This window comes from Hippopotamus amphibius, chromosome 1 (assembly GCF_030028045.1).
Source record: "Hippopotamus amphibius kiboko isolate mHipAmp2 chromosome 1, mHipAmp2.hap2, whole genome shotgun sequence".
Lineage (NCBI taxonomy): Eukaryota > Metazoa > Chordata > Mammalia > Artiodactyla > Hippopotamidae > Hippopotamus > Hippopotamus amphibius.
In genome coordinates, this window is record NC_080186.1 from 2,922,965 (window position 1) to 2,948,466 (window position 25,502).

Consider the following 25,502-nt stretch of genomic DNA (forward strand, 5'->3'; position numbering starts at 1 on the left):
AAGGGAGCAAGAACTGCCCAAGGTCAATCACGCAGGAATTAGCAGGAATAGATTCTGTTTTCTTCCAAAAAAATTCATGTGCATTATTCATACATAAATATATAAATTATTCATATGCGTTCTTTGTATATAAGATGCTAGGATTTATCTCAGTTTTCTCCTGAAATGCTTCACCTCATAATCTGTTTTCTTTAATAAAAGAGATTAGTCACTGTTAGTTGAAACTTGGTGCCTGATAACTCCAAAACTTGGATATTCTAGGAGACTATTTTTTTCTATTTTGCTTTTCTCTCTTGGTTTCTGTTCATTAGGTTCTGTCCCCTGGTGTGTCTGGTAATCTCGTGTTAGGTGCTGGACATTGTGTCTGAAAAGCTACAGAGGTCACTTGAGGCTCTAGACCAGAAGTTGCCAAACTACAGCCTGTGGACCCAACCCTGCCTCTTTTCTGCTTCTGTACTTTATGGCAGCTGAGAATGGGCTTTCTTTCTCTACACCTTTTTTAATGTATAAAAAATGGTTGAAAAAATCAAAATATTTCTTAACTTGTGAAAATTATTTGAAATTTGAAAGTCAGTGTCCAGTGTTTCTTTGGACACAGCCCACCTGTCCGCTTGCGTTGGTCTGCGGCAGCTTCTGAGCTCCAGTGGTGGAGGCGAGTGGTTGCGATGCAGGCTGTGTGCACCGTGAGGCCTGAACTTTAAGGTCCGGCCCTTTGCAGGAAGAGTCTGCAGACTCCTGCTTAGAAGCTGTTCCTCAGGCAGCGAGGTTGCAATCGTGAGACTGGAAGCCAGGTTTCCATCTTTCTGGAAGGCCATCCTTCTTGGAAGGTTTCAGCCTCCGTCTCTGGGTCTGCAGCCCGCAGATGCCTCCTTGATTCCCAACAGCTGTCATCTGGGGGGGTGGGAGGATAATGCCTTCTTTGTTCTCTGAACTCACAGGAAATTCCTGGCTTCTGACTTCCCAGACTGAACTTGATCATTTTTCTGTTTCTGCTTGTTCTCTCTGACGGGGTCTCAGGCTTGTGCTTTGAAGGCCTGTCTTGAGAACATGGGTTAGAATGTTTGCTGGGACCCCAGAGCAAACTAAGAGCCACTGTTTTCCATCGGTTTCCTTCTTCCTCCCCTACCCTGGGCCTCCCACCCTCAGGCCTTCCTCCCTGCAACCCTGGCATCAATCATGGGGGCTGGTCCCAAACCCATCGCTGCCTGGACTCTTTATGTCCTGACCTTGCAGCAACCTCACGGGGACAAGATGCAGAGGGAGGCCCAGTCCCACCTGGGGCAGATGCCTCCCAGCAGGATGGGCAGGTGGCTCTGCCTCCGGTGGGTGTGGTTCTCTCCTAGTGCCCCTCCCGGCCGTACAGTCCCAGCACTGCCTGCTGTCATCCTGGTGGGAGGAGGGGGATCAGACCACCACCTGAGGTCCGCGGGATGACCAAGCAGGGCTGCTGGGTGCAGATGGTGGTATCGGGACCTTTTAAATGCGGCTCTCTGTTTACTGCTTTAACAAAGTGGTAGTTAGCAGCATAAAGACGGCAGCAGTGGCTATTGGATCTAAGGATATTCCCCACCGGGAAGCCTGTCAGAAGTGGGCAGCTGGTGCTGGGAGTGCTTGCCTTTCCCCTGCTCTCTAATGCCACCCCCCACCAACGCCCTCATCAAAACTGCATCGCAATTTCCCCAAACTTTCCAGCTACACAGAGGTTTTAATGGAACCTGCGGATAACCATCTCTCTCCCGCCGGCTCCGTTGACACTGTCAGTGGATTCTGAAGGCAGAGCTGACAGCCAGCTGGGCCTCTGGACTCTGCAAGCTTAGCACAGGGCTCCAAGGAGCCTGGGCCAGACCCTCCCACGCTGCCCCTCGGGCTCAGTTTAACCCTGGAGGTTTGGCTTAGAAGGCGAAGAAAGGCTGTCACAGATGGGGTTTTTTTCCCCTACAGCAGTGATCGGGTGACTCTCAATGTAGAAATAGAGCAGTGGCCATGGCAGGGCCCCCAACCAGGAGAAGCCGACAGAAAGCAGCTCAGCCAGGGCTGAAGGCATGGCTGTGTGGCTCGGAGCCCGGGACCCTGAGCCCTGGATGCTCTGGGCGGGTTTGTCGTGGACAGGAATCCCGGACAGCTCTTCCCTGGCTTTTTAATCTCCAGAGCAGAGGCTCGTCCCTGCCAAGGCTAGGCACCAAGGATCGCCCCTCCTGGATCAGCGATCCCCACACTGAGCTCCTTGTCTCCATCCACGCACGTTTGTTGACGGCCGAGGGTGGAGCAGGAAGTGAGCAGATTTAGAGACGGGGGTGCCTGCTCCTCTCCTGAGCCCACGTTGTGTCGAGCTCCACGGACACTTAGTTTCCCCCGAGGCTCAGACGCATATGTTCTGGGGGAGGAGAGGCAGATGCCACAGCGTCTGGGGAGGGCTGGGTTAAACCAGCCTTCTGAGAGTAGCGTCTTTTCTGGAGGGTGCTCGAGCCCATGCGTCACAAATGTCTAGGAGGGGCCTGAGCTGCGTGCACAGAACTCTTGTTTTCCTGAACTCTGAGAAGGGTCTTTGGGGAAGGCAGCGTGGACCCTGCAAGGTGGTCTGCCTTCAGGAGGCCCACGGTCCCCTCCCTAACCCTTCTCTCTCTACCAAGGCAATCAAACTCCATCTGTCCCACATTCCTGCCCGTCATTCCATGTGTCAGAGCCTGGCATTCCTAAAGCAAAAGCCCAAGGCTCACGTGTGAGTAGTGGTCAGGGATGTGATCCAGTGTGTGAGGTTGGGAGCATTAGATGTGGCATCTCAGATGACCGGCTCTCTGAGTTCTGGACAGGAAACCACCACGCCCCTCCGGGAGCTGTGATCTCCCTTCATCACTGTGTCCGTGGAGCCCTCCTGCCACAAGGCCTCCCAGGAAGTCCCACTCTGACGTTCACCCATGCAGTTCCTTCTCTTTCCTGGGAAGAACCACCCCCTGCCCTCTTCACCTAGTGTATCAGTTAGCCATGGCCCTAGAGATGCCACATAACAAACAGCACCAAACCTTGGGGGATGCAACCGTACCAGGAAATCCCTGGGGTTTGCTCCTCGCCGGCTGGGGTTGCTTTTTCTGCTGACCTGGGCTGGCTTCCTTCCCACGATCGAGACTGTCAGCTCTACTCCACCTGTGTCCTATCCCCTAGTGGTGGCCTGGGCATGTTCCCATGGCAACGGAAGCATGCAGAAGAGCCAACCTCACACACAAGCCCATGTCCAGCCTCTGCTGCCTTACTAGCCCAGCCCAGAGGTGAGAGCTGGGGCAGATCACCGTATCAGGGGCTGGGGGTGGCAGGAGCAGTCCAAGTGATGAAGGTGGAGGGAAGGGGGAACACTTGGGGCCACTGTGGTGACATCACAGCTGAGGGGCTAGTCTAAGGTCTCAGTCTCTCAGGGACCCTCTCCCCACCCTCCTGGGTTGGCTCACGTCAGGTCCTCACGGTACCTCTTGTCATTGGAACCTTTGTCACAGAGGTGACACACAGTTATTTCTGAGCATCTTTGGCGGTACCTGCTCCCTCAGGCCCTGACTGCTCAGGGCGGGGACACACCTGCTTTTGTCCCCAATGCAGCTTAGTGTCCAGCCCCGTGCCTGCATGTAGTAGGTCCTCAATAAACAGCCCCTGAATGGACACGTGGCACTTTTCTCTCTAGCAGGGACCGTCTGCAGACGAGGTGTCACCCTTCCATTCTATCTCGTTGGGGGATGGTCAGACCCTGCACGGTGCCCATTTGAGGTCCTGCAGGCAAAGCACAGAGTCAGGGACCCGTCCTGCCTTGCTCGTCAAAGGGCACATCACGTACCACTGCTCGATGACAGCGCCCCTCCCATCACAGCCTGAGTGCAAAAGGCCTTCTCGTCAGTGACCCCCGAGGATGCAGGAGTCAGCGGGCAGCTTCCATGTGAAATCACGTTCTCAGAGCCCAGTCCCAGCCATGCTCTCTCCTCTACCCAAGACCCTGGGTGGGAGAAGCGGCTGCACCCACTCTGCAAGGGGCACCATGCTAGTGGGTCACCTGCAACCTTCAGAGCAACAGAGCTGAGGTCGGAACACAGGTCCAACCAGGTCCAAACATGGTGGAGTTCACTCTTGTATCTGTTGCTGGCCTGTGATCATCTTTACCTGTGACGCGCTGACCAGAGTGGGGCCTTCTGGCTGGTTTTGCTGAATCCCCTTCCGGTACCCGGCCGGCGTCCGAGAACCACTCACTCTGTCCTCTGCCTGGTCTCTGCCTGTCGACTGCGGAGTCACCCTCAGGCCTGCTTCTCTCGGATGGAGCCGCCAGCCAGGCACGTCTGTCCTGGGTCATGGTCAACACGCTGAAACATCACTGAAAATAGGGAGGGGACGAGGGCACACAGCGCAGGGATGTAAATACCCCACAGTCTGGGCCCTGTCTGTCTGATTTGGAGAGGTGTCTGGGGCACAGGGAATGTATTTTAAAAGAGAGCCTTGAATAAAAAGATTAGCAGAACAAAGGCCTCTGGGATTGGACCCTCAGTGGGAACGGGGTTTGCCTTTGTTTTTCTTTCTTTTTCTTCCTCCCTTCCTTCCTTCCTTCTTTCCTTCCTTCCTTCCTTCCTTCCTTCCTTCCTTTCTCTCTCTCTCTTTCTTTCTTTCTTCTCTCTCCTTTTCTTTCTTTCTTTCTTTCTTTCTTTCTTTCTTTCTTTCTTTCTTTCTTTCTCTCTTTCAGTATAGTTGATTTACAATGTTGTGTTAGTTTCAAGTGTACAGCAAAGTGATTCAGGTATACACATGTGTACATATATTCTTTTTCAGATTCTTTTCTCTTATAGGTCATTAGATATTGAGTATAGTTCCCTGTGCTGTATAGCAGATCCTCGTTGGTTATCTATTTTATGTATAGGAGTGTGTATATGTTAATCCCAAATTACTAATTTATCCCTCCCCCACCTTTCCCTGCCCCCCTGGGGCTTTCTGATAAGGATGCAGCACTGGTCCTTCTGTTTACTTGGAACTTGTTTACGGGGAGTCTGCTCTGGGCTGCGCTCTGAGCCGGCACGCCCAGCCCTGTCCTGTGCCAGGAAGGCAGCCTGAGCCTCTGCCCAGACTCCAGGGTCACGATCACCAGGATGGGAGCCACTGTCGCCTGCACACCTACTGTGCACAGCCTCCTGGTCTGGAGCCTGGCAGCGCTGGGCACATGCCCTGCAGGACAGGAACGGGCAGGTGGCACCACAAGGGTAGCTCCAAGGGGGGGCGGTCAGGCCTCACTGTTTGCTTACAGGGTCGAGCCATTCACCACTTTGGGGCTAAATATAGACTCCGTCCTGATGGTGGGTGCTGGTTCCGCTGGTGAGGAATCCGGTCACAGACTTTGCAGCTGACATGTGGGACCCAGAGCTCCGGCTGCAGGGGCTGGGGACCGTGCCACCCTGAGAGCAGAAGGCCCTGTGCTCTCGGAAGCTCGGGCTGGTGGGCGCAGCCTGTGTGTCCCTCCCCAGCCCTTCCCCCTCACCTCTAGCATCAGGCAATACCGGCTGCCCCCCACCAGCCCCTTCCCCAGCCTGCCATCCTTTGTTGAAATATTCAAATGCTGTTGGAGCTCAGCGAAGGAAATGGGTCATTTCCACATTGGCTGCTGAGCTCAGGGCTGGATATCAGCTGCTTCTGTTCGTCAATAAGATAAGCGATAAATTCAGTGTGTGTGTGTGTGTGTGTGTGTGTGCACGTGTGTATGCACAGGAGCCCACATGCTCTGGGGGGATCAGCAAACAACACGCGACAGGTGAGGACGGTGACACACTTCTGAAGCCCTGATGGGCACGCTGCCTGGAAGTTTCAGGCCCCACCCCCTCTGCCTGGTTTGCATTTCCTTCGGGGACTGGCGGCCCCTGAAGGAGCAGATCTGACCCCCGCGTCTGGGGTGGCCAGGGCCCCAGGCTGGGGACTCATTTCTGGCCCCTTCCTCGTCCTGGTCCCTGCTGCTCACTGACTGTGGGTCTGAGCGGCCAGGTGGACAGGGCTGGCTTCTGCGGGAGACCCTTGCGCAGAGCTGCTAAAGCCAGCTCAGAAACCCTCCTGAGACTTTGCCGCTTTCTGAAAGCGGCGGCCCTGTGGCTCTACCCACCGACCTGTGTGGTCATGCAGTGGGAAAGGCATGTGAGATAAGGGTGGACATGGTCACGGAGGCCCCCCCCGCAATCTCCCCAGCTGCCCACCCCCCCAGTCATGCTACACGCACCCTGGTGCTGTCCCCAAGGGCAGGGGTCCCAAACCTCGTAAAGGGCCACGCAGGAAATAGTTTAGGCTTTTGGGCCACACGGCTCATTTCTGCCGTCAGAGCACAAAGGCAGCCTCAGACAATATGTAAATGAATGGATGTGACCCTGTGCCAATAAAACTTTATTTACAACGTCAGACAGTGGGCTGGATGCGGCCCAGTTTTCTGACCCCTGCTCCAAGGCCTTGCTACGCCAAGTGTAGCTTCCGTGTCCCCAGGAGCAGGCGTGAGGCAGGATCTCAGCCCCTAGGGTGGGAGGCCGGCTGAGTCAGGATATGCACTTACCACCACCGGAGGGAATCTGTGTCCGCGGGGACAGGAGAAGCAGGGCCGCTGAGGACCCGCCTCCCAGCCTCCCAGGGACGGTGCCTGTCCTCGGATGCAGTGTCTAATGACTGCCTGTATCCTCTGAATAAACCTTCCTTGGCATCTTTTTTTGCAAATGAGGAAACTGAGGCAAAGCGAGTGTATCTGTGTCCTGGGGCACAGACTGGGGGCGTCAAATAATAGAAATGTGTTCTCAAAGCTCTGGAGGGCAGGAGCCGACGTCAAGGTGTCTGCAGGGCTCGCTCCCTCCAGAGGCTCCGGGGAGGATCCCTCCTCGTATGCTCCAGCTCCCGGTGGCCGCAGTTCCTCGGCGTGTGGCCGCGTCCCTCTGACCTCTGCCTCTGTCTTCACATGGGTTTCTCCTCTGTTCTCTCTGTGTCCTCTTCTCCTGTGCGCCTTGTAAGGGTACCAGCCGTTGGGCTGAGGGCCCGCCCTGAATCTAGGATAACATCATCCACGGATCCTTAAGTACTGATAATTACTTAGATCTGTAAAGACCCGATTTCCAAATAAGGTCACATTCTGAGGTTCTGGGTAGACATGGATTCTAGGTGGCGGGGGGCGGGGGGGTACTGTTCAATCCGCTACAGAGGGCCCAAGCCACCTGTCCTGGTGTCGGCTGTCTCGGGGCCGGTGAAATGCGCACAGCCCCCTCCGCGTGTGATGGCCTGGTGGAGGACTGCCTGAAGGGCGTGGCGGGGGAGGGGGGAGGTGAAAAAGGAAAAGAGACCGTGGCTCTGAGGTCAGCTGTGACGGGGACCGTGATTTTGCACATGCGGGGTGAGGGCTCTGGGCCTCTAAACCCTAACTGACCCCCTGGCCTGCCTGAGTGTCACAAAGCTCAGAAAGTGAAGTCACCGCCTGGGGCCCCCGTGACACAGCCTCACGGACTGTGGGCTGAAACAACAGAGTTTATCCTCTCGCTGTTCAGGAGGCCAGAAGTCGAGGCCGGTGTCGGCAGGGCTGTGCTCCCTCCGAAGGGGCCGGGGAAGCATCCGTCCCAGGCTCTCTCCCGAATTCTGGCAGATCCTTGGCGTGTGGCAGCTTCTCTCTGGTCTTCTCCCCATGTGTGTCTGTGTCCAAAAGTCCCCTGTTTACAAGGACACCAGGCATATCGGATTAGGGGCCACCCTCCTCCAGCACGACCGCATCTTAACTAATTACGTCTGCAACGACCCTATTTCCAAACAAGGTCACGTTCTGGGGCAGTGGGGGTCAGGGCTTCGATGTCTGCATTTGTGGGGGACTCAGTTCAACCCATAACATGGAGCAAACCCTGCTGCCCACACGTGGAGTCTCCCAAGCTCTGTGTGCCCCACATCCCACCCTCCCTCTGATCCCAGGTCTGAACGGGCAGCGCATGCCCTGCGGGCTGAGAGGGGACCGAGCTGGGATTTGGACGAGAAGTCGGTGCTGAGCAGCGTGAAGGTAGCCAGGTGCACCCGCTGGGGTCTGCACCTGACCGCACCTGACCGCCGTGTGAGCGTGCTAGGCCCCAGGCTCCTTCCATCTCCCCATCTGCAGCTCTGGGTCCTCAAGTGCAAGTCTCCAAAAGCAAAGGAAGTTCTCAACTGAGGAACTTGCCTCCAGATGAGGCCAGCCCGGAGATGGGAGTTAATGCCAGGGGACGTCGTCCAACTTCAAGTCCTTTTTGGAGCCTGTAGACAGCAGAGCGCATGTCATCATCCCAGGACCAGGACTCCACGTGTAGAGAGGAAGGACCACTGTTCTCCAGCGGGTTGCACAGAGGAGCAGCTGAAGGCACAGGCCCAGCAGCAAGCCTGCTTCAGTTCAAGTCCCATGTTTGCTGAGTCTCAGCTGTGTGTGCATAAAGGGTTAAGCTTGAAAGTTCTTGACACCCCCCACCCCCCCACCCGCCCCAGAGGTCACCCCTCAGCCCTTGGAATGTCCTGCCTGGGAAGACAGTTTTTGTGTACCTGGGGCCTCGGACCAGACACGTAGTCTATGCTAACAAGGGGATTTACGGTGGGGGTCTTGGGCTGCTGTGTCCGGGCTGGAGACCAAGGCCAGCCACGTGGGAGGTCGACCATGTGGACATGACCAAGCCTCGACCAAGACTGGATGCCCAGGCTCAGGGGAGCTTCTCTGGCTGGCCATACCTCGTGTGTGTCGTCACCGTGGTCACTGGGAGGCATCAGTGCTGTTCTTGTCGCCACTGGCAGGACGGCTGGAAGGTCCCGGTTTCTCCTGGACTCTTCCCGTTGCTGATTTCAGTCTGTAGGCTTTAATTGTAATAAACCGAAACTGGACTGTAACAGCTTTGGTCAACGCTGTGGGTCCTTCTAGGGAATTATTAAACCCGAGGGTGGTCTTGGGGACCTCCCGGGCGCACTCTGCAACCTCCCCGTGGAAATGGGGAGCATCTTTTTGCCCACTTCAGGGGGTGGTACTGAGCTGCACGTGAACTGATGCACTGAGATCCACCGGTGGCATCACTGCCAACAAGAGTCACGTCGCTGCATGGATGGAGTCAGTCCCTGCACCCCCGCCCCCAGCCCCATCTCTGCTATTAGGGAGGGCAGGGCTGGAGGGAGAAGAGGGGTGCATCACAGGGAAAGGACCACATTTCTCACATTGCAGCCACAGAGAGTGACATCTTGGAGTGTTTCTGACCCGCCAACCTCATGCTACTTCCATGATGGTGTCCTAAGGATTAAGTTCAGATGATGTGAGGTGGGTTTGAGAGGTGGGCGCCTGTTTCTTGTTGTTCACACATTCCCCCTGTTGGCAGACAGCCTCAGCACCATTGACATTTGGGTCCAGATCTTTCTTATGGGGCCACCCTGTCCGTTGTAGGATGTCTGCTGGTATCTTTGGTCTCTACCCACTAGATGCCAATGGAACCACCCCCATCCCCTGTGTCTCCTGATATGGCCAGACGTCCTTGGCTGAGGTCTGCTGCGGCAGCCTGGCTCTGAGGTCCTTACAGGGTGATTCCTTGAGGTGTCAGCACAGCTGTTTCCTGGGTGAGCCTGTGTTCTCTACACTGACGTCCTGCCCTGGGCTGGAGGGACTTCCGATGGGAGGACACGTCATCTCAGCAGAGTCTTAGCTCTAAGCATCTCTGTCTCTCACCCCGTGGAAGGCTTGATGTGCCTTTGTGTCCCCGCCACCAAGCAGGTGGCCTTGTGTTTCTGTGAACACCCCAGTTCCAGAGGGTACATTTTCCCTCAGCAGCCTGCCCCCCGCCCCGCTCCGTGGCCAACTGCCTCCGAAAGAGCCTCATCCTTGGCGATCCTCTTCCTCAGTTCAGTGGGGCCAGCCTCTCGCCTGTTTTCCTGTGGATGCTGCGAGCTTCGCTGTGATCCCAGGGACCGTCTGTCAAAGATGTCTTGTGCAGACAGCATTTTGCGGTGTTTACGGAAAAGGAATGGCCTCTTTGCAGTGAAATTGGCAGTGTGGGCACCCGCTGTCACCTGTCCAACCCCTGGAGACAGACATCCTTGGATGCACTTGTCACTGGGTCTTTGTTTCCATAATGCAGGCGCACGAGAGCCCTGCTTTGTAAATGAGCCGCTATAAACCCAGAAGTGCCATCTCTTTGCCTCAATTCCAGGGCCGTTGCTCCTGCCTCCATCCCAGGGTCCCACCAGGTGAGCCAAGCCACACCATCCTACAGGGCTGGAAGGAAGGTCCTGCAGGGGCTGGCTCCTGCCCTGGAAAGTTGATTCAGCTCCGTTTAATAAGAAACGTGTCCAGACCCAGAGATGGATTACCAATTTCCCCATCAATCTTCGGGGCCTGATCTTATTACAAACCACCACAAATATAACCATAAAAGCTCTATTGATTGATGCAGCGCTTGGCCATCCATCTGTCGTCGTCCATTATTCTGGGTATAATTTTTCATTATCTGCGTGGCAGCTGATTCCCAGCACATTAGTATACAGTGCCAATTACCAGGAGCAGAAAGAGCCCCTAAATTAGCAGGAACAATCACACCTGTCAGGACAGGGAAGCAGGATTCTCCACACAGCTTGCTCCCCTCTCTGGGGCCATGTCTGAATGGCAAAGAGTTTGAAGATGGATTCAATGTTGACCTTGGGAGGTGGAGAGGAGAAAGTGGGTGTTTTGTTTTGGTTTTTCCCTTTCTTAGGTGTCTAGAGTGCACGTTCCCTTAAGGTGACATCCTTGTCAACTCCCCCAACAGTAGGCGTAGAGGCTGTTCAAGGATGGCCTTGCCCAGGGTCACTAAGGTTTATGGCACAGATGTTCCTGCCTGCGTTATTTAATGAGCACCAGGGCCCTGACCAGAAGAAACATTGCTGAAGGTGTGAGTGTTGACATTATTCAGGAAGGAGAGAAGTTGGGAGGATGCCCTCCTAATAACAGTGTCATTTGTGGCAGGGAAAGCCCTGTCAGCAGACCAGTGGGGTAAGGTCTCTCTCAATGCAAGGATTCTATGATCTGAACATTCTTTTATTTTTTAATTAATTTTTATTGGAGTAGAGTTGATTTACGACGTTGTGTTAGTTTCGAGTGTGCAGCAAAGTGAATCAGTTATACATATACATATATCCACTCTTTTTTAGAGTCTTTTCCCATGTAGGTCATTATAGGGCACTGAGTAGAGTTCCCTGTGCTGTACAGTAGGTTCTTATTGTCTTTTACACGACGTGGTTTCTTTTCAACCCTAATGGAAAAATTGAGATAGACACATGGCTGAATTATTTCCGAGGGCCATTGGAGGGGTTCAATTGGTAAGATTCTCCCTAATCTTCAGTCTCCAAAAAATCAAGAATCCTGTTGAACTGCATCACACAGAGTGATCTGTTCTCAAGCTGGTTTCACGTGGACACACCCTGTAGGGCGAAGCTGCCCACTGATGGTTGTTCTGGCCCCACTTGAAAGACAGAGTCTTGGCTGTCTTTAAAATCACCTTAACAGTGGCCAGTGAAGGTCTCAGAAGACTGTAGACCTTTGATGATAGAGAAGGAAGGTGCTACAGAACCAGAAGTTTGCAATTTGAGCCCCAGCTTTAACCAGCCATGCAAAGTAGATTGTATATGTCTCTTTAATTGACAAGCCACGCCACCTTCAGCTATTCACCTAAATCAGGGTCTGCAAACTACACCCCATGTGCCAAATCTGGCCGTTGCCTGTTTTTGTAAATGAAGTTTTATTGGCACACAGCCACACCCATTGGTTTGCATAGCATCCACGGCTGCTCTTATGCTGGGTTGAGAAGTTGTAACAGAGCCCATACTACCCGCAAAGCCTAAAAGAGTTACTGTCTGGCCCTTTATGTCAAGGTTTGCCTTTGCAGGACCCACACAGACTTAAGGGATGTACACAGATGAGGAAACAACTCTTGGCATTTGGGGAGGCCTTAATGATGGGATAGATGCTTGAAACACTACCCAACTTCTTTTTTTTTTAATTAATTAATTTATTTATTGGCTGAGTTGGGTCTTCATTGCTGCGCACGGGCTTTCTCTAGTTGTGGTGAGCAGGGGCTACTCTTCATTGTGGTGAGCGGGCTTCTCATTGCGGAGGCTTCTTTTATTGCAGAGCACGGGCTCTAGGCACATGGGCTTCAGTAGTTGTGGCACATGGGCTCAGTAGTTGTGGTGCACAGGCTCTAGAGCACAGACTCAGTAGTTGTGGCTCATGGGCTTAGTTGCTCTGCGGCACGTGGGATATTCACAGACCAGGGTTTGAACCCATGTCCCCTGCCTTGGCAGACAGATTCTCAACCACTGCACCACCCGGGAAGCCTGAAACACTACCCAACGTCTCATGAGTGGTTCCATTATCTCCTTAGGAGCTCCCTCCCAAAGAGAGGAAAAGATGAGGCATCCTTATGGGGTTTCCATCTTCTAATCTGCTTCCTACAAACAGTATTCTTACCACATGTCAGAAGGCCCAGCCCTTGTTCAACCGTCATGACAGTGGGGTGTGTGGGGTCTTCTTACAGCCATCAATTCCATATGCCTGGGCCCAGTGACCCATCAGAACCCATGGGCCAGGCGTGGAGGCACAAGGCTGTTTGCTTTGCAAGCAAAGCACACGAGGAGCAGTGAGGAGTTTGCCTCTAACCAGTTTTATTACCAAGAATATGGTTGCAGGTTTGTTTGTTTGGAGTCTGGCGTTTAATTTTCCCTGGACTCGGGAGTGGAGGATTGCCTTGCCTTGCATCCTGGCCCTGCAGGATGAGCGGTGGATTAAATTGATCACGGGTGTGAAGACAGGCGTAGAGAAGTCTTCCCGGAGAGCACAGCCGTTATATTATTGTTGTATTTCCACCCAGATGATCCTAGCTGGTTATTAACCTACATATCATTTTTTCCAAATTTTAACTTGGCAAGTCCTATGGAGAAATTTCACACAGAAGGCAAGAGAAGGGCCTTCAGAACAAGGCAAGCATTGGAATTATGTCATTACCTTTCTCCCCTTTCCCCTAGTGTTTTATTCTCTACTTTTCAGGTATCAATTTCATAATATGTCCCACACCTTCTGTTGTAAGGTACTGTGTCAGGCAGTATGGGTGTGTCAGGGGGTGGGTAGGGGTGGATATAGAGATGATGGAGATTTGGCTCTTTCTTAAGGGGCTCAAAGACCATGAGAACCTCAGGCAAAGGGTCGGGCTTCTGTTCTTTCAGTTGTCAGTGAGGTGGCATCCCTTGAGCCAATTGTTTTCCCCTTTGGGCCTCAGTTTCTTCTGTCCACCAGAAGAAGAGAACCAATGCCTCCCCATCCTCACCCACAGAAGGCTGGGAGGAGATTAATCATCTAAGATACAGCTGGTCATGGAACTCTTCCCTTCCAAGGACTGTGGTCACTGCAAATACTCAACCCAACAGAAGAATTCTCTTGGTAAGAAGATGAGAGATCAAAATCCAGTGGTGGCCTGGGCCTCCTCTGGCCCTGCAGACATTGGGGCATGGACCACACAGTGCCTTGCTCTTGTAAGGGAACTCTCAGTACCTCCAGCTGGGTTTGGCCTGAAGTTGAACCAATCCCTACTACTCCTGTTGGCTCACTCCCATTCAGTGTGCTCTTTCACACTCCATTGATGTTGAATTCTCCTGATGACAGGTTTAGTCCAAGAACAAAGGCTTAGTTCTTGCCGTGGAGTTTGGGGTGTGACCTGCCAAGATGGCAGCGAGGCATTTGGTATGGGCCTAGAGCACTCCTTAAGAAGTCTGTCCATGGAAGGGGTGGTTAGGCTCAAACACCAGCCTCCATAATTGAGAAATATTATTCCCCCCAGGGATGTAGAGGGTAGAGTTGCCAGCTTCTGCCTTGGAAGATGCAAGGACCCCACATCAAGCCAAAACTGAGATGAACAAATCTGAGCTCAAAATCATGTAATACCACTGCTCTTAGTATGGGCTTTGGAGGCAGTAGATTCTGTGTGATCCAAGGAATTTATACAAATTTGCCCAGATGATTTTCACTTCCATAATTTATGATGACAGTATCTACCTTTGAGGGTTGTTGCCAGGAATAAATGGAATAATACTTACCTGACAACTGCTAATACTTGTTGAGTGTACTTGTGATCACCGTCATCACCAGCAACGTCATTACCATCACCATCGCCTTCTCTATCACCATCACCACCACGATCACCACCATCACCACCACCACCACCATCACCACCACCACCATCACCACCACCATCATCACCACCACCACCAGCACCAGCACCACCACCATCACCACCATCATCACCATCACCATCACCACCACCATCATCACCACCATCATCACCACCATCACCACCATCACCACCACCACCACCATGATCACCACCATCATCACCACCATCACCACCACCATCATCACCACCATCACCACCATCACCACCATCACCATCACCACCATCACCACCAACATCATCACCACCATCACCACCACCATCACCACCACCACCATCACCACCACCATCACCGCCATCATCGTCACCATCATCACCATCATCACCACCATCACCACCATCACTAGCCTCCTTCTCATCACAGGAGGCGCAGACACAAGATGAGCACATACTCTTCATGACAGTATGGCCATCTCTTGACTGGACCAGGATTGTTTAGATGGAGGGTGTGGGAGGAGTGACCAGCCATCTTTCCTGGTTGTCCATTAAACTGGACATGCATTTCAACCTCCCTCTGCCAACAAAGTCTGAGTTGGGTCTTGGGGAAGTTGGTGAATACATAGAGATTACTGAGGCAGGTGGACACTTCATTGGTTTTTTTCTTTGGTTTTTTTAAAGATGTATTTTATTTTATTTTATTATTTATTTATTTGTTTTTGGCTGCATTTGGTCTTTGTTGCTGCACCCATTGCTGTGGGCTTTCTCTAGTTGTGGCAAGCGGGGGCTACTCTTTGTTGGGGTGCGCAGGCTTCTCATTGTGGTGTCTTCTTTTGTTGTGGAGCACAGGCTCTAGGCACACAGGCTTCAGTAGTTGTGGCACATGGGCTCAGTAGTTGTGGCTCACGGGCTCTAGAGCGCAGGCTCAGTGGTTGTGGCACATGGGTTTAGTTGCTCCACGGCAGGTGGGATCTTCCCAGACCAGGGATGGAACCTGTGTCTCCTGCATTGGCAGGTGGATTCTTAATCACTGGGCTACCAGGGAAGTCCTGGACACTTCATTGTTGGTGAGATTGACAGTGGTCCCTATTGGCATAACTAGCTTTTAGCCCCATTGGCAGGCTGATTTGGCAGTCCTAGAGGGAAAGCAAGCTGGCGCAGAAATTTATAGTACATGCCACGTATTGGGCCCAGGTGCATGGGAAGCCATTGGCCAGAACCAACAGTGAATTCTGCCACTTTAAAAAATGGGCACCAGAGCATCTGTTCCTGAGGGCGGGCACCACAGCTGAGCTAGTTAAAACTGGCACTGCCTGGCGTGCTGTAGGTGCTCAATAAATGATTATTGAGTCAATGGATAAAAGAATGAATGGATGGAGGCCCAAGGCATTCATGGATTTTCTCCAGTTTTCAGAGTGGTGCTTATCCCGTGGGCTTAGGAAGGGAATCCCCCGGGACAAACAGAATAGCCTGGAAGAGAGGCAGCCAGGAAGAGAAGGCTTGTTTTCTGGTCATGCCAGCGTTGAATCATTTATTAGCAATTCCCCCCATGAGGATTGTATTCGGTAGAGAGGTAACATCTGTTTGTGAGGCTGTGTCCTTGAGAGGCCGCCAGAAAAATCTTACACTCTGAAACCCTCCCCGCTGGACCATGCACACACAGTGTTCTCACCCCAGGACCCGCTGGGTCTGCAGGTGTGATGGGTAGGCCTCTGCGCGTGGACGTCAGGAGTGGAGAGAGACAGATGCTCAAATGGCGGAGGTGAAAGAAGGCGGGGAGTCAGCCCTCCCAGGGGCACGGTGCTGCCACCTGCAGGGGTCTCTGCAGAGCCCCTCACAGCCTGTAGCCCCCAGCTCCTCAGGTGTGGTTCTTGCTGATGGGAGGAGGGCGGGGCCCCGGCCCAGGACCCTCCAGGCGGCCTCAGTGACCAACAGATTCAGCCCTAGTGTCCGTGTCCCAGGAAGGATGTAACAGATGATTTGTCAGGAGGGACCTAGCCAGAGAGGGGACCAGAGATGTTGCCAGCCTCTCTCTTCTCCCTCCCCCTGAGTCTGTGGTTGATGGAAGGTGATTCGGGGGGTGGAGGTGGGGCAGAGGGAGAGTACGGAGAGAATTCCCATCCTCTGGCCTCCTGGTCCTTGTGTGGGGTTCACAGAGCGCTCTCGACCGGGGCTGTGGCTGCCCTGCTCCTGGAGCGGCCCGTCGTGCTGTCCCTGTTCTGATGTTTCCACTGCCTCTTCCCCCCACCGTTAAACACACAAAAGCAGAGATGTGGCCGAGTGGCCGGACTGCAGGTCCTCCTCTGGGGCTTCGGGAAGCATCACCTGCTGGGCCTGGACCTTTTATTCCCTGGAAGCTCCTCTGGCAGTGAACTTCTTGGAAAGAATTCTGGAAAGGGGAAGATGCTCCCCAGTGCCTGAGTCTACAAGACTGTCAACATACCTGTCCCTCTTCCCCACCTTCCCAGTAAATCCTGGGCCATCCTGGCTCCTCCTGGCTCCTCCTGGGTCTGGCCAAACCCTGCTCCCTCTTGCAGGCCAGCTGCCCTGGTTCCTAGACTGGAGGAGCAGAACTTACCCAGGTTGTGGGGAGAGAAAGGAGGGGTGACAGAGCTTGCCTGCGCCAAGCGAAGGGCTCGGCAGGTGCAAGAAAGGACACAGCTGCCCAGGGGCTGGATCACGGCTCAGGGACTGAGAGAGGCCGGGCAGGGGCCTCCCTTCATGGGCTCTGGGTGAGAGCAGCCCTGGTGCCCATGGCATCTGGCAGCACCTGAACGTGGGCAGGAGACACCGGGTGCCTGACCTGGTCCCATGAGGCCCTGTCAACGCGGGCCGCCTGCCAGGATGTGCACACATGACGGGACCCGGGGTTCAGAGCCTGGTTGATGGGACAGGTCAGCGCACCCCCCCTTCCTGGGCACCTTCATCTCATGCCCCTGGTTTCACGGCCCCTCCCCCTTTCTCTGTTTCCAGGTTTGGCGGTCCATCAGATCATCACCATCACCGTCTCCCTCATCATGGTCATAGCTGCTCTGATTACAACTCTTGTCTTAAAAAACTGGTAAGGATCCTTGGGCCTTCTGGCCTGGAAACGGGGGTCAGTGGGGATCCCCGGGGAAGTGCGCACAGAAAGGTCCTTACTGTTCAAACGCGGTCTCGGCTCACAGCCCAGGGAATTGTGTCTCTGTTTGGGATGGAGAATGCCGCGCAGCTCCTGCCCTGCTCAACCCGCTCACCTTTGCTCCAGGCAGCTTGGCCGGCCGGTGGCGGGGCGGGGGGCGGGGGGGTGCTCCTTGACCTAGTTCCTCAGGCAGCAGGTGTCCTGTTCCCAAAGCCCATCCCTCGGATCCCAGTGCCCCTTTGACTGTCACCCTCCCAGCACGTTTTTCCTGATTTCCTGCCAGCAGCCCGGGTGGGGTCCCCGACACTCCCTCGCTGTCCTGGGCTGTCCCAGCCTCTTCTGTCTCCCGCCTTCCTCTCGCAGCCTCTCTGTGTCTGCTGAACTAGGTTACTGCTTTGCTCCAGGCAGCTTGTCTTTGCCTATTTCCTCCTGGAAATTGGCCTACTTTGAGGCTGGCCTTGCTGGGTGTACACACCTGCTACACCCCTGGGAAAATCGGGGAGCTGCTGGCTGACCCCGCTGCTCCCACGACTCTCAGGGCCCTTCCTGCCTGCAGTTACTTCTCCAGCAAACGAGGCTCCTTTTAACATCGCAGCTGAAAGGTCCTCACAGAGTCATACACCCAAATCATCCTCCTGCTAACCTGGTGGAAATCAGGCGGGCTGATGGGAGGGAGCTGCCCCAGAGCCTCCAGGTAACAGAAACAAGAGGAAATGCAAGAGAAAGCCCATCTCCAGGATGAGGGAGGATGGGGAGGGGGTGGCACCACCCCGGAACAGAGCAGCCAGGCCTCGGAGATGCTGATGGCTGGCTGTCCCAGGACCCAGGGCGTTTTCTGGGGCAGATGGTGAGGATGACATTCAGCTGCAGTGGGGCATCTTGGGCAGGGCCGGCCAGCCAGAGAAAGGGCTCCAGAGCCCTGGACCACGTGAAGCTCAGCTGTCCCAGCCCACTGGCCATCTTGGTGAGGGAGAGTCCTTCCCCCAAAGGAGGCCGCGGACTCTGTGACTTTGTTAAAAGCGGGCAGGCTTCCTCTTGGTTTTCCCACACGTTTGGGTTTGCAGCAAACCCACAAAGAGTCCTTTGGGAAGGACAACCCAGGAGGGTGGATGAGGGATTCCATGACTCTGCGGGGGGGTGTGGTGTCCCCTAGCTTCCACATCCATCTTCTCACCTTCATCTGTGGGTGGGTCTTCCCCACCAAGCAGTCAGAGTTGCTCCCATTGGGAAGACAAGGCAGGGAATTAACACAACTTCCGGGGAGAGGGGCTCGTGAACCCCTACGCCTTGCAGCCCCCTGGCTCTGCAAAGGCTCTGAGTGTGAAGCGGGGAGAGTAGGAGAACTGGTGCCCTGATGAGATCCCCCCATCTCCTCCTCCTCGGCCTCCTCCGGGAGGATGGCACTTCTTTCCATCCTTGTGAACTTGCCATAGATGTGACCTCTGGGGGCCGGGAGGGGCCCCTGTACACCTTCTCCATCAAATCCTTTGGCCAAAAAGGATGGGACCCCCGTATCTGGTCTACACAGTGTCCCACAGCCTCTGTGGTTCAGAAGAACAGGGAATGAAGGCAGCTACCCACGGGACACAAAGCGCAGTTCTCTCCATAAACCTGGATGATCTGGTCTCTAGCTTGTGAGCCTGGGCAGAGGAGGGGCTGAGGACACGGGCTCCCCAGTTCTAACTCTCCCCAAAGATAATTACATGGTCCATTCCAAATGGACAACGGCCATCCCGACCTGTGCAGAAAGCCTTCCCCGTGGGCACCCATCGCAATTTCCATCCCATCCAGGCGTTCCTGGGGAAACTGAGTCAGCGCCTCTCTCCGGCTGACATTCTTTGGCCGAGCGTGGCCTCCGATATCCAGTCACACAGCTCAGCCCCTTACCTCCTAATCCTCCCTGCAATAATGGCCCCATCTAAAATTCAAATTTTATTTTATTTTTTTTTAAAAAGAGCTGATTGCTTGATTGCGGTTGGTCTTTCTGAAGAGGCTGGGAATTACCGTTTAATATTAAATGATGTATAATTAACGCCTGGAGATGAAGTTTCCACCGTTTAAGCGCTGGAGATGTCTGTGGGTCTCGGCATCTGCCCTCCCCCACCCCCACCCCCACCCTGACCTCTCTCTCCTCTAGCTGCGCCCAGAGCGGGAACCCTCGCAGGAACAGCCACCAGCGGAAGGCGAACCACCAGGAGGAGAGCTGCCAGAACCTGACGGACTTCACGTCCGCCCGGGTGCCCAGCAGCCTAGACATCTTCACCGCCTACAACGAGACCCTCCAGTGTTCGCACGAGTGTGTCCGGGCGTCCGTGCCTGTGTACACCGACGAGACGCTGCACCCGGCCGGGGAGTACAAATCCACGTTTAATGGGAACCGGTAAGCGCAGGCTTGGGCCAGACCTGGCCGCCCCCTCCTGGGGATGCCGGGGCTGTGGATGGGTGTCGGGTGACCTTCCCATTTCTTCATGACGGACCAAGCAAAGGCAGGCAGAGAATTTGCTGAGATAAGACAAGAGGGGCAGCGTAGATGTAAAACGGGACTTCGACCTCCAGCAGCCAGGTTTCACATCCAGACCCTGCACTTGGCCGGTGGACGGACTTGTCTTGACTGGCCCTGGATCCCCCATGGAGGAGGCTGAGCGGACAGCATTGTCCAGAGTCCAAAGCCAGAGTCGTAGTCTCAGGCCTCCCAAATACCAACAGAGCGTGATCGTCCCACCCCGGTCAATATCTCTGAATCCCGGTCACGAAAACATCAGCAGCAAATCATGCAAAAATATCAAATACCAACCAGACTCCTGGTTACTAAAGGCTCTTTTTCATGAATCACATGTAATCCTTCAAAGAAGACATGCCTCTAAAACCATCCCTGGGAATATTTAAAAAACCCTTGAGTCAGCTTCTGAAGGTTTATAGGAATTAGATTAAAACATCAATAAGCTACTTTTTTAAAGTGAGCATGGACTCATGCATCCTTTTGTAAATCAAAAACAAAAAACAAAAAACCAAAATTCTCCAAGAACTTAAAGATCTTAGGAAGAAATGAGGTGGACACCAGGCTGACCTGAGGGGCCTGTGGTCAGCAGCGGGAGTGGAGGCTAGGGACACTGCCCAAGGTCCCCTGCGGGGCTCCTCCCGGAATCCTGGTCGAGGAGATTTGGAGGGACCTTCAGCTGCAGTGCGTGTAGTTGTGGCCTCGTCCTGGCCGTGAGAGCAAGTGGGTGTTCCTTAAACACCTTCCAGCTGCTCCTCTCCTTGTGTCTCCACGCCGGACTCAGCCGTGTGGTCTGTTTGAGCTTCTTCTTCGCTAGAGGAGAAGGGTGGAGGGCAGAAACCTTAGGACTGTGCTTCTAAACGACTTTGCTTTTACTTGACAACATTTGGGAGCTGGTGGGTTGCACCCCAGCATTCCAGAGGGCCAAGTACACAAAGAATTGGCAAAAGGATTTTCAAACCATTTCACTGAATGCATAGGTGCCTGTTTGGATATACATCCTGGGCACCCAGTGCTTCAGGCTTTGGGGGAAGGAGGGGGAGGGAGTGGATGGGTCTTGGTGTTTTTCTGTGTCTCTCTCTGCCCCTGTATCATGGGAGAGCCCTGCCTAGTGTGGGGTGGGCACAGCTGGCTGGCATGGAAGCACCGGATGGAGGAGGTCCTTGCTTTGGGGCCAAAGGTGGTGCTCTGTTGGTCTCACTGGCCTTGGGAAATGGTAGCACAGTCTCAAAGGGGATGAAATACCTGGTGGTGGAGAGGGGGATTTTAGGCATCGGGCCCCACCCTCTCTAGAATGTGCAGTAAAGTGGGTGGAATCTCTGCCTTCAGAGGCGGAGACCCTGAGCTTTGCACTTGTCCAGAAAATCAAAAACTGAAATCTGGAGATGATGCCACGGTGGGCCATGGTACCATCTTCCTGCTGTGTGTGGACCCCTTGGGCTGTGTGTCCTCTGAGGCCTTGCAAGATGGAAGGGAGCGCTGGCCGGCATAGGGAGGGGAGGCCAGTGGGTCCAGGCTGAGCATCACCTCCCTGGGATCCTTTTCGATTCGAGAAGCCAGTTTTCAGCTGCAGGTCTGAGCCGGGCCTGCCTGTTGGGTGTTGTGTACCAGCCCTCGCGAGCCCGTTTCTCCGCTTGCCACAGACCCTCTTCTTCTGATCGGCATCTTATTCCCGTGGCCTTTGTGTCTGAGAAATGGTTTGAAATCTCCTGCTGACTGGCCGAAGTCTTTTTTTACCTCCTGGGGGCAGGGCAGACGCCATGTGTCTGTTTCATGGTACGTACCTCTTTTATTGGACCTTCATCCATTTTCCCTTGCTCCCCACTTCCCCACCCCTGTCTCCCCTCTGGGATAACTGGGAGCCCTTCTGGACATGGCAGGTGGAATTCCAAGGGCATCACAGTTCTGGATGGAAACCAGAGGGCTGGGCTTGTGGTCTCTCTGCTGCACTCGTTAGAAAGGCCCCCACGTCCCGGTGGGAGGGAGTAACAGACTCAGGAACCTCGTCTCGGCACCCTGGCCGTTTCTGTCAGTGCCATTCCATCCGCCAGAATGGCCCGTAGGGCAGGAAACCCCAGTTCTGGAAACGAGCTACAAGTACACCTCTCGTTTCGCGCAATGAGAAGAGAGCAGGGCCCCAGCCAAGCGAGCAGATGTCACGCCTCCATCACGTCTTTACATGGGGGTGGGGGGAGAACACAGAGTGGAATTAGAATACAATTTTGAAATATAAAAATAAGAGATAAGAAAGAAAATGATAAAGAAAGAAAGTGAAGACTTGAGACATCTACTAATTTGAAGCCAGGGACCGGTACCAAAACAGGATGAATTTTCCACGCTCTGCTGGATAGGAACATTTGGTTTGCTTTCAATGATATTGACTTTAATGCTAACATTAAATTGCCTTCTTCTGTGCTGAATCTCTCGAACACACGGGCTGCTGGGGGGAAGAGCATCTCGCCCTCGTGACTGCACATTCTGGGTACGCAGGCAATAGAGGCGACCAGGGTTTTTGTTTTTTTCTTTTGCTCTTCTGATGCTAGATTTTTCAAAAGATGACAACTTGCTCATCCACAGAAATGGCCACATTTCCCCCAGATATTCCTTCTAAATGTGACACTAGATCCCTTCCAGGAGCAGGGAACCCAATTTCTAGGGCTATCGACATTTGAAAATGTGTTTTCTTACTTGTGCTGATCTTCTGATACAGGGACGGAGTGGGAAATGCCGTTGTCAGAGTCGGGAGAGGGCCCAGAGCCAGGGAGGTGTCTTCTTGGGGTGCACACGGGACCCTCAGAGGCCTCTGCTTGCAGCACTTAGCTGGGGTTGGGGGCTCCGCTGCTTTGAGAAGCAGGCATGAACCAATCGGTTCCTAATACCAGCCCTAGTGAATTGCATCTTTGCTCCAAATCAAATCTCCAGCCCTCACGTCCTGTTCTGAAGCCAACACGACCCACTTAGCACTGTTCAGCCAATGGGTGAAGGAATGTAATGAGATTAAAAGGGAAAGTGACCCCCTCCCAAAGGTCTTTGCTGAGAAGTGCAGGCCAGGCAGGCAAGATGAGGTCTTTCCCCGACATCAAGGCCTAGATGCCCTGGACACGGCTCATCCGTCAGAAGCCTGTGCTTCTGTCTGCCTGGATGTGACCCCTCTTTAAGGCCACAGACAAGCTCCCTTTGGAGTTCCAACCAGGCTCGCGATGGGGAGCCTGCCTGTTAGGTGTGGAGCTCCTGCCTGCCTGGTGAGGCCTCTGCAGGGCAGCTAGGTGGGTGCCAGCATCTCTGTCGGGATTTCAAAGATGCATAAACGCAGAAGACATTGACCCGGGAGATGCTGGCCGTGCACGTCAAAGACCTCTGCCCTCTTCCTCCAAGAGCTGCAGGCCCGCAGGCCTAGAGGGGGACACACCTTCCAGTCCAGGTAGCCCCCTCCCCGGGCGGAGTGCAGACACTTCCCGAACGGGACACTCACGTGGCAGCTTACAGGAGCACTCTTGACGTCTAGACTCATTCGGTCTTCTCAGTAATCCATCTTACAGGTGGGAAACTGAGGCCCGGGGAGGTGAAGTGACTTGCCTGGGGTCAGTCGTATTGTAAGTGGTGGGGCCATGTGACCCCAGGCCACCTGGCTCCAGGGCAACGCTCTGCCCACCAGCCAGAGAGCCTTCACCGCTATCCCCGCAACATGCCTGTGTGCCCCGTTCTGTCCCCAGCCTGGCCCCAAGTGGGAAGGAAGGCGGGTGGTGGGAGATGAGGGCTGGCTTTCCAGCTGCCTTGGCATCCCTGCCGCGGACACTCAGCCTGACTCCACAGGGCAGGGAACTGCCAGGTGGGAGGCCAGCTCCTGGGCCTCCGAAAGCCTGGCCCGAGGACTTCCTCATCCACATGGGGATGGAGCCACTGCCCTGACTTTAAAAGAAAATCAAGTTGGGGGGAAGAAAGGTGCTTTTATTCACACCTCTGCTCCAGAAGACCTTCCTGTCCCGTTAGCCCGCGTCTCTCTCCAGCAGCACAGAAGGACCCCCACAAGCAGTGGGGTGGGCTCCTCCCTGTGAGCCACCCCAGATGGGACCATGTTCTTTGCAAGGTGTCCAGACCCCACTTCCCAACTCTGCCCAAGGAGCTACTCCAGGACCATCCCCGTCTACAAGAGGGGGCACCTCTGTGTCTGAAGAGCTCGACCCACTCACCATGGATCTCAGGTGGGCGGTTTGGGGAGGTAAGAAGGGGCGACAGGACTTCCTTGGAGCTCTACCACGCTCAGCCACCACGTCTGCAGACTCAGGGCAACAGCTCCCTCCAGCCGTCTCCTCCAGCAGACACAGACCAGGAGGACCACGCGAACAGCCTTGTTAGTCCTTGATAAATGCTTCCACATCCCTTCGCTGTGTGTTGGACGGGCTGTTTATCACTCAATGGGAGGAAAGCATTCGGATTCGAAATATCCCTGATGCTTGCAGTTAATGCCTGGACGTGAAGAAGGAGCAGTGAAGAGCCAGGAAGATGGCTCAGATTTACTAGGGTTCTTATTGTCCCTTAAATAAATAGCAATTAATACTAAAACATTTAATTAAGGTTTAAGAGCCAGCGGAGTTATTTATCTCTTGCATAGCTGTTAAGCCTCTCCAAATGCATTTTTAATGGTGCTACAGCCGTTTGTTACCAGACCATCTTACGAGCTCCTGCTAACCCACACACACATCTGGGATGTGATCCCCGCCCGGTCCACGTCCTTGCTGGCGGGTTGACGGCGATGCCGGGGCTTGTGGACACAGGTGACCCTGCTTGGGCAGAAGGTCAGCCCATTTCCCTAGATTCAGCCTCTATATAGATTCCAGCAAACTCTTGTCTCAGACCCCCTCCACAGTGGAGCCATGGAACACTCTGGAGCCCAACTGAACGCTCTGGACGAGACAAAATGAGGCGGCCTTTCCTGCTCCGAGGAAAGGGATCTTGGACACACTCCCGCCATTGGCTCTTGGGCTAATTTCCTGTCATTTTTCACATAGCAAGTAAACTTCAGAAAACCTCATTAGTGTTCAGGTCTTCCCATTTGCCAAGGCCACTCATTCTGATCCTAGCCTGACAAGTCATAAAAGCGCTTGCATCCGAAGCGAGTGAGAAATAAATCATGTGTTATTATTATTTTCAAAAACACACCAAAGCTATAACTAATAAAAAAAAAACAAGAAACACACCTGAGCCTTCCCGCTTTGTTCTAAAAAATACATTAACAGAATATCCAGCTTCTGTAATTCAAAGGAACATTTTCTTCAAAGCAACAGCCAGACCCTCCTGGAAACCGTTTTCTCCCCAAGCTGAGAACCGGCACCAAGGAAACCGGTGGGGAAGGAGGTTTTTCGGGATGTGGAGAAACTAACTAGAGGCTCCGCGCTCCAGGAGGCCGTGCTGCCTTCTGCCTGTCCTCTTTGTTCCGCAAAAGCTGTTGCTCCTCTGTAAGCCCAGGACCCCTGTGCGGTTTGCAGCCTGGCGGGCCAGGGAGCCGAGCATCCCCTTCCAGGCAGCAGAGGGCACTGGTTTCTCCCACGTCAGAACTCATCCTGGATCCCCATCGCTCAGCTCTCTCTGCAGCCACAGCTCTTCCTTCTGGCCCCGAATCTTGCCGGGTACATGCGCCACCAGGTACATGACCTCCTCGGTATCCTCCTGCAGGCAGGATGCACCTCCCCCTCCCTCCCTTCCCAGGCTGAGAGGCTCTTGCTCTGAGCCTTTGGAG

The 25,502-nt window shown here is 54.0% G+C and overlaps 1 protein-coding gene across 1 annotated transcript in view; it reads left to right on the plus strand.

Moving 5' to 3' along the window:
* Positions 1-25,502, plus strand: part of AJAP1 (adherens junctions associated protein 1) — a 113,921-nt gene that overhangs the window by 85,423 nt on the left and 2,996 nt on the right. The window contains exons 3-5 of the mRNA XM_057709774.1: positions 17,121-17,208; positions 19,406-19,648; positions 21,409-21,541. Coding sequence (XP_057565757.1) covers positions 17,121-17,208; positions 19,406-19,648; positions 21,409-21,481 — 404 coding nt within the window. The 3' untranslated portion in view covers positions 21,482-21,541. The remainder of the gene's footprint in view (positions 1-17,120; positions 17,209-19,405; positions 19,649-21,408; positions 21,542-25,502) is intronic.